Below are 15,236 nucleotides of genomic sequence, written 5' to 3' on the forward strand. Positions count from 1 at the left end.
AGGAGAGAGTTTGGTGTGGATCAACATCAGTGTGTGACCTCACAAATGTGCTTCTGGAAGAATGGTGAAAAATTCCCATAAACACACTCCTAAACTTTGTGGAAAGCCTTCCCAGAAAAGTTGAAGCTGTTATAGCTGCAAAGGGCGGACCCACGTCATATCAAACCCTATGGATTAAGAGTAGGATGTCACTTAAGTTCATGTGCAAGTCAAGGCCGGTGAGTGAATACTTTTGGCAATATAGTGTATGTATATGCATATACATAAACCCTCGATTTCAAAGCAGGGGTGGGAAGTAACTACATTTACTCTATGGCTGTAGCTGAGTAGTGTTTTGGGGTTCTTGTACTTTTTTACTACATTCTGAAATCAGTGCTTTTTCTTCTACTTTAACCAGAGTAACTGTACTTTAACTTGAGTACAATAATCCTGTACTTCTTCAGTCTCTGTGGAATCAGTACCATATAGAGAGAGAATGCTAGAAACAGCAGGTGTTTAGATGTGTTTACTTGTGTTTGGATGTGTTTACATGTTGTTCAGCGATCTCTGCTGGGATTCTTTTGCTCATGTCTCTGGTGGACTGTTGTTTTAGATGTGAGACACATTTGCACCATGTGTGATTTATCTAGGGCTGAACAGTCCGCAAAAATAATCGAACTGCAATTTTTTCCTGCAATATTGCAATTAAAAATGTGATTATTTAGTTTCCACATTGTTTCTGTTGTTTAACAAACATGAGCAAGAAATCATTCTGTATTATAACAAGTACAATATTAGATCAGTTAAACTAGGGCTAAATTTAGAAAAAAATATCTTACTGTGATTTTGGCTTATACAGCAAATTTGATATCAATTGCTTTATTGAAGGGGACGATCATTTCTCATGTTATTCTCATTTTGATGAAGAAAAATAAATGCATGAGCACGAAAAGTAAGATTTTTGTACAAAAAATAAAAAATAAAAAAGACAACTGAAGGTTTGAATAAGGTATAATGCAGTGATACTCAACGCATGGCTCTGGAGCCAGAGGTGGCTTTTTTTGCAACTTTTTACTCAGTTTTTGCTACTTTTATCCCATTTTTGCCCTTTTACACCCTTTTTTCTTCTCATTTTTACCCATTTAAGCTACGTATTATCATTAAATACCACTTTTTTCCTAGTTTATGCCCATTTATGCCATTTCTTTTGCCACTCTTATCCCATTTTTGCCCTTTTTCACAATTTTTTCCCACTTTTCACCCAGTTCATCTACCTTCTTCCACTAAATACCAATTGTTTCCTCTTTTTTTGCCCATTTTTACCACTCTTGACTGCTTTTTGCCCATTTAAGTCACTTTTCACTCATTTTTTGTCACGGTTTTGCCACTTTAAGACCATTTCATCCCAACTGTAACTCGTTTTTTTGGTCAATTCTCACCCATTTTGATATTTTCTTACCATTTTTCCACTTTTCCTCCCCATTTTGCCAATTTTCACCCATTTTTGTTGCTTTTTGACCTATTTTGCCACCTTTAACTTACTGTTATTGCTACTTCAAGCTGTTTTTGCCACTTTTCACCACTTAGATTGCGGCTTTTGCAAAGGTATTTTTCAACTATTTGGCTCTTTGGTCAAGCAGGGTTGAGTAACACTGGTATAAAGTATAAAAAAAGAAAAAAGACTGTATCAAACTGGTATTTTGACACTTTTAAAGGTTAAAGAAATATTTCACTGTCTGTTGATTTAAAAATTGCAGCATGCCATATTCCGATTTAATATAATTTGCGATTAATTGCCCAGCCCTAAATTTATCCACTGAGTTGGGGTTCTCACCTGTGACTTCAGGTGCTCCTAAATGACACATGATGAGTAGTAGTCATCAGTGAGCATTGCAGAGTTACTGCTGCTCTCTCACTGGGGAATATTTAACGAAGGTGTAGTTTCAGTATATGTAGTGTGGACTGATATATGTGAATTTTAGGTATCTATGAGTTTAACGCTGTCAGAGTTGCTTTGTATTTTGCATTATTAGGAAGAACTTTGCCCGGTGCAGGCGTTAAAAAACTGAAGTCTGCTGTCTGTGTGCACTCAAAGCCTGGGATTGTTGGCCCAGTGAATATATTAAAGATCTCTCTAAGGGAGGGCTCGGTCTGATCAAGAACATGAACCAACCCCTCAGCATGTTGATCTTTGAACTCTCTAATCACAAGATTTCTGTCCCTTTGAGTCTCTGTAGGCTGGTTACACCTATGACTGCTTACCATTAGGCAAAGGAAAGTAAAACCAAGGTGCTTCATGCTTTAAAAAGGGCCGTATGGCATTGGCAATGGTGTCCCTACTTTTTTGAGATGTGTTGTGGCCAACAAATTCAAAATGAGCTAATATTTTTCATGAAATGGTAAAATGTCTCAGTTTAACATCTGATATGTTGCTTACGTTCTAATGTGAATAAAATAGGGGTTTATGAGATTTGACAGTCTTTTTTTATTTATTTACATTTTACACAGCAACCCAACTTTTTTGGAATTTGGGTTGTAAAAGTAGCATCAAAACAGGGAAGGCAAAAGCCAGGGGCCTCCTGCTCCACATTGCCTCAAGGCAGAGGCGAAGATGTGAATCAAATGTGGGGTAAAAATTAAATATTATTCCAATAATTAAGATGAGTGTTTAGACTGTAAATAAGGTACACAGAGGGTGTGAAGTAGCATCAAAACAGAGCTTTATAAGCCAAAATATTCACTGTCTGAGTAAGTAAGCTAGCTTTTCATCCTCTGTGTTTTCTTCAGTCTAGCCTTTCATAACCCCATAATCATAAGGAGCCAGTCTGCCCAGCTCAGCAGACCCTGATACTGTTAATCCACCCAACATGGCCGACAGTCAATATTTGATTTTATAAGTCATTAATAATGAAACCATAGCTGTCGTTAAGTCTCGGGAAAACTCTGCAAAACACCAGAATATAAATAAAAAAAAGAGGACGACCTTTAAATAAAATGTGACGAATTATTCCATATTCCAATCTTACTCTGTCACAATTTCATTGTAATGCATTTTTGTTTGGATATCATAAGCCTAAGTGGTTAAAGAGTGACGTAATCAGGAATTTAACTGACCGAGTTTGACCCAAGTTAGTCACCCCTACCAACTGAGCCATGACACCCCCCTCGTATCCGGCAGTTATTCCACAGGTGCCCCCCCCTCTCCCACCTATCATCGCTAACATTGGGCTAACTCCCCCCTACCCATTTAAAATCTACTTACCCACAGTAATGCGCTTTAATTTTCACCCAGTCAGACTCCAGGTCCATTATGGATCCGTTTGACGCCAACATGTGCATACTTCACAGTTCGGTGTTTCCTCCCGGCGGTTACCGAACTGGAACAACCTCTCGGTGCTATGTGGACATAATACGGTCAAAAGTGCCGGTAAAGAGCAGTGGAACTTTCTGGAAGGGCAGCTCGTCGACTTTCTTTAAAGTTTCTTCAGTTTAGTCAACATTACAAGCTTCTACGGAGGAGGAGAGGGTAAGCTAGTTTGTGTCGCACTTTCATTTCCGGTTACACATTTCAAAATAAAAGGCAGTCATAAAATCCGATTTATTGTGCCTTTAGGCTGTCTAAACTCTGTTATGGCGGTATTATTCAATACAGTTTGTTGTAAAACCATTTCAGTTTCAGATTTTATAATGAGTAGTGTCACATACTGCTAAATGTTTTTAAATGATTATAGGTTAATTTCAGAAGAATAAATTAATCATAAAATATAAGAAAACTACTACAACCATGATCGTAATTGTTGAAAAACAATAGGGATGTTTAAAAATATGTTTGGTAACACAAAAACAAGAAATTACCCACTACTACTGAGCGGCTTATGTTTTTGTTGCTTTGGTATCAAAACGGGTGTTGTAATTGTTATCAGCAGAAATATGGGGATGATAATCAGATTAAGAGAAAAAAAAAAAGGAGTTTACAATAGAAAAGAAACTTGAAAAAAATACTACACCAACTCCAGATAGGTTTGGTCGCTGTGAAAAATGTAAATAAAACTAAAGTCAATTTTTGTCAACGCTCATGAACCTGTATTGTATTTACAAATGATATGTTGATAGTTTCTTACCAGATGTTAGAGCTGCAGGCACTGATCCAAAAATGCAAGTTTATTAAACTTTCTTGTCAATGAATGCTTGTATTTACATTTTTACACAGCACTCCAACTTTTGAGCTTTTATTTAAAGGACTTTGCTACATTGGTGCTTCTTTAAATGTTTCTTTATAAATACTTTATGGAGGTTTTTCTTGTCTTTTTATGTTTTAGTCATCTGTTTATTTTTTCTTTAAGTCAGCAGCTGTTTAAGTTGTTCTCTTCTATTAGCCTATACATGTATCTTGGTTTAATCCTCTCTTTTGTGAAGGTCTTTTTTAGTTATTGGGATTTTTTTCTCGCCTGTCTTATAAAGCATTGTCAATGTTGGTTTTGTTCAGTGTTATGTAAATAAACTTTATTATATTTAATCTGCACAGACACCTTTCATGATGTCTTCCGTGTGTATTTAAATTCGTTACTGGTGATTTCACTGTGATAAGGATCATAGCACAGACAGAGCTTTTATTTTGAAATCTTAAATCTTTTTGGCGGGAACCACTCTGTCTAAATTGACGTTTTCATATGCGTCACTATGGTTACCGAGATCCAAATTCACCTGCCCCATTGTTTCAAACGGAGCATGTTCTTTAACCTAAGTAAACCATCTTTAATAATCATGTTGGGGTTTAAAACTAGAGGATGGTTGACTATTTCAGGGAAAGATTCATTTAAACATCTAGCATTTTTTTTTATTCCCTATTTAAGTCCTCTTGGCCTCAGAACTACCATTTTATCATGTTGTTTTATTTTTATGTCATTGTAACGAAATAGAAATATTTTCAAACGTCATAACAACTATTTGTTGCTAATGGCAACAATAAATAAATAAAAATCACTTTCTTGACATGCAGCTGCAAGCCTCCTCCGTGTAATGCAGTCATTTGGCGCCACCTGCTGGTTGATTAACTAATTACCTCAATAAGACGTCAAAGTCCAGTTGTTGTAAAAAAGATAGTAGAGTGGAGCATCTCTATTCCATTTTGTCTGTTATAAGATGATAAATAGGAGAGAATACAGGTAGACTGGGACAGTTTTTGCTGCAGGTCTGCTTTCCTAATGTGTGAAAATGAAATATGATATTTGGCTCAATGTTGACACAACTGACACAAAACTAATCTGGCATTTAGAATTCACTTTTATACCTTTGCTTTCATTACAAATTTCAAACAGATGAGTTAAAATGCTGCTCTCACTAAAATGAGTGTCAAAGGTGAGAGCTGTCGTGTTCATCTACTTCTAGAACCCTCACTCTGCCGGCCTGCTCTGTTTTAATGCAGTCATTTGGCGCCACCTGCTGGTTGATCAATGAATGTCCTCCAACAGAGTAGACACATGAATGGGGTAAAAAAAACAATAGATCTGTGGTTTCCAGACTTTTCCGCCTCCTTTGGCAGGTGAAAATAACTTCCAGCCCCCTCATCTGTCCCCATGCATAAATGTATGATGATATACTCAGAAGATCCTGTCTCACACAGAGAATGTAGCAGAAGAGAGACGTATGGCTCTCTCTCTAATTCCCATTGTTGTACAGGTGAAGCCAGGGCAAGTAATGAACCATCATATTTTCTCACCCTTATATGAGCCCCTGACAGGCCGTCCCAATCTAACAGTCTGGCTCTGCCCCTCTTCTCAATGACTGGAACTGCAGGTTGAGTCATGAGACTAAACAGATTATTTTACCAGCACAAATAAATCAATAAGACGGTTCAATCAGGAGTATCATTAGACATTAAGCTCATAGTTCTGGTATTAAAGTCCACAGACAGTAAGAGTTGTTATCAGTCATACAAAGGAACAATGTTCATGAATTACTGGTTCAAAAACAGCTGGAGACCAGATCCACTGCAGCCTGTCCAGGATGTCCTCATTCAATGACAGCTGGGGTCTGCTCCAGACCCCTGCAACCCCAAACAGGACAAGCTGTAGACGAAAATGTCTTTAATGCCTTTTATAATGAATCTATGTTCACTTTTATGATTAAATTCAGCAGCACTTTTAACCCTCGCTCCCTTGTAATTTTAAGCATGGTTGAGGCCAGTGTGTCCAGAAATTGGACATGCATATTAGTGTTAACAAAATAATCATTTTTCAACATTTTTTTTTACTTTCACTGCTTCAGATCTCTTCAACAACTTCAACCCTGACCACTAAAAAAAAACAAACAAAAAAAAAACATCAATGTTACACCCTTTTTATGCCAGTTATTGTACACCATGTCACTGTTATTTTATATGGTAAAAAAAAAAAAACATAAAAACACCATATTTCCCATATAAAATGATCTAGATAAAAAAAACTTTTAGAAAATAAATACAGTCTGGGCCATGTTAATGATGAGTAGCAAAATTGATTTAGATGCATTGAAATTTTTTTTGTAGTGCCAAATGCCATATTTTAGCTCCATCTGTCCTTATACGTCCATATTGTGGACATACAGAAAACTCGTCAACAACTTCAACCCTGACCATTAAAAAAAATCAATGCTACACCCTTTTTACGCCAGTTATTGTCCACTATGCCTATGACTTGGATTCAGTCAGATAGCGTCCATGCTAAACAGATGAGTCTATCGGAGAGAAAAACACGCCAGTTTTACCATCCTTTTCTCCAGCCTCCTCCTCTACCAAATCATACGTGAGCGAATGCATTTGTTCATGTTAGGTTTATTTTATGTATAGGCATAAAAAAATCAGAGGAAATATGTAGGGTATGAATCACAAACACGTGCTTTTCCACCTTTAACCAAAATGTGACTGCGATTACGCTCATTACACATGTATATAAATTTACTGCATTTTTGAGATATGATATATTCTCTCCTACTGATTGAAAGGACCCGTGCATCCTCATGCATGTCCATCCACTTGCTATGAAGTGAGGGCAAGGTTGAAATTGTCCAAATGTCCCCCTTTCTCAGTCCAAGACTGCAGGACTCAGAAGTAGCATTTTCGACTGTAAACACTTCACCTACGGCGTGTCTGGTTGTACTCATAGCTCCTGGCTCTCTACCTGTGTGTTGGAGTTTTCCCCAGTGGACAAAAGGGTTGCTTCCTTGCACCTTTGGGTCGGGAAACAGTCCTGACTGTTATTTGTGCTTATGCGTCAAACAGCAGTCCAGAGTACCCACCCTTTTTGGAGTCCTTGGGATGGGGGCTGGAAGATACCCCTACTGGGGGACTCCATTGTTCTGCTGGGGGACTTCAACGCTCACGTGGGCAATGACAGCATGACCTGGAAGGGCGTGATTGGGAGGAACGGCCTGCCTGATCTGAACCTGAGCGAGTTCAGTTGTTGGACTTCTGTGTGTAAAATACCTTGTCACATAAATGTGAATAAAGTAATTAATCAATGAAAAAGAGAGGATAAATAAAGTGCTAAAAGAATAAATGTGATTTAAATTGATAAAATAAGTGCTCTTATTCTACCTAAGAAAGGTATTTGTATCGGCAAATCAGAAGCCTGCCTTTAGCATTAAGTCCCACCTTCCCGTTGCTAGGCAACACCAGTGTGAAGGAGCAAAAAACGCCCGTTCAGGCAGAGACGAAGAGCAACCAGAGCAAGTTGGAAGAAAAGTTACCAGAAGTGAATTTAATGACAGAAATACATGTCAAACGCAGGAGATAAAGTCAAAACGGACTCTAAAGAAGATAATCTAACCCTCGACAAAGTGTTTCTAGCTGAAAGTAAGTAAAAACGAGTTTATTCAACTCAGTATTCGTTAGCATATTAGCATCTCGATACTAGTGCTAGCTTAAATCACTACGCTATTAGCTTCTTCTGCTATTCAGAAAGTAGAAAATTGAAAGACTTTTGTCATCTACTGTTGCAGGAAATAAGAAAACCTGTGCTTTACTGGGTGCTGACATGTTTTATGTCCGTGCTCAACCTACCCAGAGATGGGTGAGCATGTTTATCATTGTTTTACTCCTTTAACACTAGCTCTTTAGCATTTTCTCTGTTAAACACTGTATTTAGCCACAAAAGCATCTTCCATTTACACATCTCTAAAAATATATAGTTCTATTGAGTAAGAGTTTCACATTTAAAAGTTATTTACTGTATTGAATTAGTTGTGTTTTGCACTTAATGTGAAAAATGTTGTTTTAAAGCAGCTGAAGCCATTTAATCCACAAAAGTGTCTGTTTAAAGGTTTGTATACTAAAAAATGGAAATGTTACAAAGATAAATGTTAAGCTTAATAATTAAAAAAAAAAGTGATTTAAAGGTTAATTCATATGCATTATTGCATTTGATAGCAATTAAAATGTGATATTAAGAATTCATTGTGGTGTTTTATTTTGTATTGAGTGTTTTATTTTGTTAACTTCCGGTTTCTGGAGCTGGTTGCTGGCTGGTAACTTTCCTGTGTTTCTCCTGAGGCATTCACCCTGCCCCCCTGGTGCTGTGGAGAGTCACACCTGCAGCGAATCACTGATTGACTCACGCTACTTAAGACCGGCTGCAGCTCTCTACAGCGCCTGAGTCTTGTCTACCTTACCACGCGGTTAACGTCAGCTCCAGGCTCCTTCTCGAGATCCTCCAGAGAAGTTTCTAGTGCTCTTTTGATGATTTATTCGAGTAATCTCCAGTGCTTGTACTATTTGTGCTTACCTCTAACGTGCCTCTCCTCCTTCTTCCACTGCCTCCTGCTCAGATCACCACAGCCAGCTCCAGCACACTCTTACTCCCTCTTGGACTCTTGGACCCCCCCCCCTTCACTTACCAGCACAATAAACTGTTTAAACTGCCTTAAGTCTCCGCATCCTGAGTCCAACCATTACACAAACATAACATTCATGTCTTTTTGTATTTTTTATTTCATGTTGATTTTCTTCATGCTGACCCGTCCAGCGAAGTTGATGGTGAGCCTTCCCACCTGGATCTAGAGAGAGACCCCTGTGACCCCTGGACAGGTTCTGCTGCACTACCCGGTGTGGTAGGCCCTGAATTAACAAACACACTCACACTCTATCGTAAAATCCCCTTTCTCAATCAGCACACACATACATTCACATACACCCAAGAACTCTGAACTACCCAGACTTATCTTATTAGCCTATTCTTTTATCCTGGGAACTTGGACTTCAACGTTTTTTTTTGGACTCTTCTTTGCAGTTGGACTCAACTAAATACTTGCCCCCTTCTGGAGAATTGTTAGTGGCAAGGTTATAATAGTTTGGGATTTTTCATTAGTTTTTATTTTTATTTTGTTTTCACTTTCTGTATTCAATTTCAGTTTAGGTTTTATTAGTTTTTAATGCTGGTTTGTTAGTCTAGTTTTATTGCAAAATGTTTTGTTTTAGTTTAGTTTTTATTAGTTTTAGTTTTTCAGGGCTAGATGTCAGGGCTGAGTGACATCATACATTTTTAAACACATTTTCAAACAGACTACTCTTCACTTATCATTTTATTTACTTAACGATGATGTTTGAATACAACTCCAGACATAAAACTACCACCGTGTGAAGTCTTAACCAATCAGGTCAGGGAATTTTACACTCCCCAGACCCTGGTGTAGATGCCAGTCAGTCTGGTTGTGTCAAAGACTAAAACTAAGTAATATATTTTGTCTCCATTTTTATTTTATTTTAGTTAGTTTTGTAAGGGTACTATACAGTTTTAGTTAGTTTTCGGGGGGGGTTTTTTTGGTAAAGCTTAGTTTTTAGTTAGTGTCAGTTAACTAAAATTATTTTTGAATTTTAGTTTTAGTTATTTAGGTAGTTTTTGTTAAGTAGGCCTATAACAACCATGGTTAGTGGTTGATGTGTAGGAAGCTGTCCTCAAGTGACTGGTGTTTGTAATTCAAACCAATATAAAGGTTTATGTAGTTATTGTGAACTATGAATTGGAATAAGTAAAACTTGAATTTAAAGCTGTTACATAGCATTCAGGTTAAACAAAAAGGTGCACCCAAGATACATTTGATTTTGGCCAGTTTGATCCTCGAAACTGCTATTATTGCTAATTTTGTATATTGTTGAAATCTAATTGTGTTGTAAAACTATTTCATTTCCTTTTATTTTTAACTAAAACCGGCACATGTAAAAAATCATAAATCGGTCTCAGTGTCTGATTTGAACACTTCTTCTGGGCTGCAGCAGTCGAACCTAGGGCCTTTTCATACTTCCTATCAAAGTATTGATCCTAGTCCCCAAACAAGTGTTACATGTGCTAGTCACAGTTTGTCCATAACTAACACCATGTTGGAACATCAGGGTGTTAATAAGTGCACTTGGCACCAGGACACCCTAGGTCGTAGATCAATGATGGACTTTGTGGTTGTATCAGCTGATCTGTGGCTGTATGTTCTGGACACTCGGGTGAAGAGAGGAGCAGAGCTGTCAACTGATCACCACCTGGTGGTGAGTTGGATCAGGTGGTGGGGGAAGATGCCAGTCAGACCTGGTAGACCTAAACGAACAGTTAGGGTTTGCTGGGAACATCTGGCTGAGGACCCTGTCAGGATGGTCTTCAACTCCCACTTCTGGCAGAGCTTCGACCACATCCCGAAGGTGGCGGGGGACATAGAGTCCGAGTGGACCCTGGTTTGTGCCACCATTGCTAAGGTGGCTGTCATAAGTTGCGGGCTCAAGGTTGCTGGTGCTTGTCGTGGTGGTAATCCCCAAACCTGCTGGTGGACGCCAGAGGTGAAGGGTGTCATCAAGCTGAAGAAGGAGTCCTTCAAGGCATGGTTGACTTGTGAGACTCCTGAGGCAGCTGACAAGTACCGGCAGACAAAGTACCATGCAGTGTGGGAGAAGTTTGGTGAGGCCATGGGACAAGACTTTCAGTCTGCAAACTGTCTGGCAGCTCAGGCGGGGAAAGCGACTCTTTGTCTGCACTACAGGAGATGGGGAGCTCCTGACCTTGACTGAGAGTGTAGTTGGGCGGTAGAAGGAATACTTCCAGGATCTCCTCAATCCCACCGACATGCATTCCGTGGAGGAGGCAGAGCCGGAGGACTCAGGGGTGGGCTCACTCATCACCAGGGTTGAAGTTGCTGGGGCAATTAAGCAGCTCCACAGTGGCAGGGCCCTGAGGGTGGATGAGATTCACCCAGAGTTCTCTAAGGCTCTGGATGTTGTAGGGCTGTCCTGGTTGACACGCCTCTGCAACATTGCATGGACATTGGGGGAAGTGCCTCTGGAGTGGCAGACCAGGATGGTGGTCCCCAGAGGGTTCACACTCCTCAGCCTCGCTGGTAAAGTCTACTCCAGGGGGCTGGAGAGGGGAGTCTGACTTTTGGTTGAACCTCGGATTCAGGAGGAACAATGTGGTTTTCGTCCTGGTCATGAAACACTGGACCAACTCTATACCCTCGAGAGGGTGCTGGAGGGAGCGTGGGAGTCTGCCCAACCAGTTCACATGTGCTTTGTGGATCTGGAAAAGGTTTATGATCGTGTTTCTCGAGGCATCTTGTAGGGGGTGCTCTGGGAATATGGGGTTGATGGCCCATTGTTACGGGCTAATCGAACTCCGTATTGTTGAAGTGAGTGTTTGGTTCGCATTGCTGGCAGTAAGTCGAACTTGTTCCCAGTTAGGGTTTGACACCGCCAGGGCTGCCTGTTGTCACCGGTTCTGTTTATAACTTTTATGGACAAAATTTCTATGCTCAGTCAAGTGGTGGAGGGTGTCAGGTTCGGTAGCTTTAGGATTCCATGTCTGCTTTTTGCAGATGATGTGGTCCTGTTGGCCTCATCGAACACTGACCTTCAGTTGGCTCGGATGGTTTGCAGTCGAGTGTGAAGCAGTTGGGCTGAGGATTAGCACCTCTAAGTCTGAGGCCAAGGTTCTCAGCCAGAAAAGGGTGGACTGCCCACTCCGGGTCGGAGGAGGGTCTCTGATCCAAGTGGAGGAGTTCAAGTATCTCGGGGTGTTGTTCACAAGTGAGGGAAAGATGGAGAGGGGAGATTAAAAGACGGATGACAGACGGATTGGTTCAGACATTATACCGGTCAGTTGTGGTGAAGAGAGGGCTGAACCAGAGAACCAAAGCTCTAAATTTTACTGGTCGATCTACGTTCCAACCCTCACCTATGGTCACGAACTGTGGGTACTGACCAAAAGAACAAGATCGCAAATACAAGCAGCTGAGATTAGCTTTCTCCACAGGGTGTCTGGGCTCAGCCTTAGAGATAGGGTCAGGAGCCCAGACATCTGGGAAGGACTAAAAGTAGAGCCGCTGCTCCTCCACATTGAGGAGAAACAGATGAGGTGGTTTGGGCATCTTGTAAGGATGCCTCCCAGATGTCTCCTTGGGGTGGTGTTTCGGGCATGTCCATCTGGAAGGGAGACCCCAGGGTAGACCCAGGACACACTGGAGAGATTACATCACCTGGCTGTCCTGGGAACGCCTCGATATCCTCCCAGAGGAGCTGGTGGAAGTGGCCGGGGAGAGGAGTGTCTGGGCTTCTCTGCTGAGACTGCTGCCCCCCGCTACCCGGACCCGGATAAGAGGAAGAAGATGGATGGGTGGATGTTATAATATTCTGATAGACCATCAGCGTATTTGTGAGCAGAAGCCTAAGTATAAGACAACCTCATAAGATAAAGCTACTGTGTACATCCAGGTCTAATATACAGCCCTTTAAATTATGACGTCTAACTATTGACTAAAATAAAAAACTTTTATAATAAAACACCTACACTTACAACAAATATCTCACAACTTGAATATTTTAATACTAACAACTTTAATCTCTAAATCTGTTTTGTTGTCTAAGTGGTTTTAATTATCTGTACTTACATGAATATAGATCACTGAGTGTAAAAATATTCATTAAATCAGTTTAATGTGATCATCTGTGCTTTTTATTCCAACCAGCCAATCAAAGAGGCGTCTACATATGTTATGTCTATGCATCACTACGGCACTACTTCCTGATCTCACAAACTACGGGGTGGGTCGAGGGTCATACTGAACATGTGTGTGTTAATTTTGAGATAAAAAATGGATGTTATTGTAATTTTTATTCTCTGATATCAGCATCGGTCAGTCAAAGTTGTAAATGTCCTGTTTTATCTGGCTGTTATAAATCAGAGATCTGCTTTTATTACTGTTAAAGATGAACCAATGTAGAGGAGAAGTTGTACTGAAACCAGTTTCTCTTATTGTTGAACAGAGTCAGGACGCCCAGACAGCGTGGGAGAGCTTTCTGTGAACACGTTCAGAGGACTTTTAAAGGGATTTGGAGAGTTTTTCTATAAAAGGTCTCACAGAGAGAAGTCATGGCTGAGAAAATCACTCTTTTTGAAAACTTCCTGAGCTGCCACATGTGCTCGGAGACTTTCAAAGATCCCGTGTCTCTGAGCTGCAACCACAGCTTCTGTTCCAGCTGCCTGAAGGAATTCTGGGAAAAAGCTCAGAACAAAAACTGTCCCATTTGTAAAAGAAAATCCTCAAAGGACCTAATAGTGAACTTTCGTATGAAGGGAGTGGCCGACTCTTTTGCTGGCAGACAGAAAGATGGATCATCTGAGGCTGAAGGAGAGAAGAAGGTGGAGCTGGTGTGTCAGAAACATCCAGAAGAGCCCAGATTATTCTGTAAAGATGAGGACAGAGTCCTGTGTCCTGTCTGTGAGTTTTCTCTTCACCACAGTCACAAAATGGTTCCTGTAGAAGAAGCCGTCAGTGAGGTGAAGGAGCAGCTGAAATCTGACTTAAAGTCTCTGCAGGACAAGAGAGACCAATACCAACAAACAGAGAAGACGTACCATGAAATGATCCAACACTCCAAGAAGCAGCTGGTGTGGACGGAGAGGAAGATCAGAGCAGAGTTCAAGAATCTCCAGCAGCTCCTGAAAGAGGAAGAGGAGTCCAGGCTGGCGGCTGTGAGGGAGGAAGAGGAGACGAAGAGGAAGACGGTGAGCAGAGAGATGAAGAAGATTCAGGAGCAGATCTCCTCTCTGTCTCAGAGTATCGGTGCTGTTGAAGAAGAGCTGCAGAAACACAGCGTGTCCTTCCTCAGCAGTTATAAAGACACTCAGAGCAGAGCCAGAGCCCGCTGCTCCGTGTCCCATCCACAGCTGGTCTCCGGAGCGCTGATCCATGTCAGCAAACACGTTGGCAACCTGTCTGTCCGAGTGTGGGAGAAGATGAAGGACAGGCTCAGCTTCAGACCGGTCATTCTGGACCCAAACACTGCAAACAGCTGTCTCTATCTGTCTGATGATCTGACCTCTGTGAGAAATGGAGACACAGAGCAGCAGCTTGCTGATAATCCAGAGAGATTTACTAATTATGCCAATGTTCTGGGCTCTGAGGGCTTCAGCTCAGGGAAACACAGCTGGGACGTGGAGGTGGGAGACCATCCTCGCTGGAATTTGGGTTTGGCTAAAGAGTCAGTGGACAGGAAGGGAGAGAGATCAGCTTCACCAAAATATGGAATCTGGTGTTTATCGCATCGCAGTGGAAAATACACAAATAGTCTCAATCAGACTGTCAGAGTGAAGAAGAGTCCTCAGAGGGTCCGAGTCCAGCTGGACTATGATGTCGGAGAGGTTTCCTTCTATGACCCTGAAGACATGACTCACATCTACACTCACAGAGACACTTTCACTGAGAAACTCTTCCCTTACTTCTATGTTGGAGAGTCTGGTGATGCTAAAACATCAGAAATCCAAATCTGTCCCCGTCAGATTTCTGTGATGTTCATGGAGGGCGCCGAGGTCTGAGTGATGGAGCAGCAGACCAGTTCAGCTGTGAGATGATGCTTTTTCCAGCGCCGGCTGTTCTCTAAAGTTAAGTCCTTTTTCACAGTCCAGGGGTCTCATCTACAAAGGGTGCGTATGCACAAAAACGTGGCATACGTTCTTTTTCACAGCAAAGTTCAGATGTATCAAGAGTGAAACGACCGTGGAAATGTGCAGTGCCTCACGCCAACTTCATGGCTGGCGTACGCATGTTTCTACAGCTGTTGATTCTTTGGCGACACTTAGAGGTGATGCTGGGAAACTGTTTAATACATAAATGTGACGTGCACATGAACAATTAACAGTGATGAACAATTAACGCACACACGTGTCTGCAATTTCACGAGTGGATATAAAAGCATGCGCAAAGTGGTGAAAATAAATACTGTTAACAACAATGGCTTTAGCAGTATTAGA

General features: G+C 40.9%; 2 protein-coding genes across 2 annotated transcripts in view; one reads left to right on the top strand and one right to left on the bottom strand.

Annotated features, from left to right (window-relative positions):
* Positions 1-3,510, bottom strand: part of prkcz (protein kinase C, zeta) — a 172,039-nt gene extending 168,529 nt beyond the window's left edge. The window contains exon 1 of the mRNA XM_041799594.1: positions 3,242-3,510. Coding sequence (XP_041655528.1) covers positions 3,242-3,318 — 77 coding nt within the window. The 5' untranslated portion in view covers positions 3,319-3,510. The remainder of the gene's footprint in view (positions 1-3,241) is intronic.
* A 9,845-nt stretch (positions 3,511-13,355) lies between these two features.
* Positions 13,356-14,801, top strand: LOC121517066 (zinc-binding protein A33-like). The gene has a single exon (XM_041798577.1). It carries the CDS (start codon positions 13,356-13,358, stop codon positions 14,799-14,801), a length of 1,446 nt encoding a protein of 481 aa, XP_041654511.1.
* The last annotated feature ends 435 nt before the right edge of the window (positions 14,802-15,236 follow it).

This window comes from Cheilinus undulatus, linkage group 11 (assembly GCF_018320785.1).
Source record: "Cheilinus undulatus linkage group 11, ASM1832078v1, whole genome shotgun sequence".
Classification (NCBI taxonomy): Eukaryota; Metazoa; Chordata; class Actinopteri; order Labriformes; family Labridae; genus Cheilinus; species Cheilinus undulatus.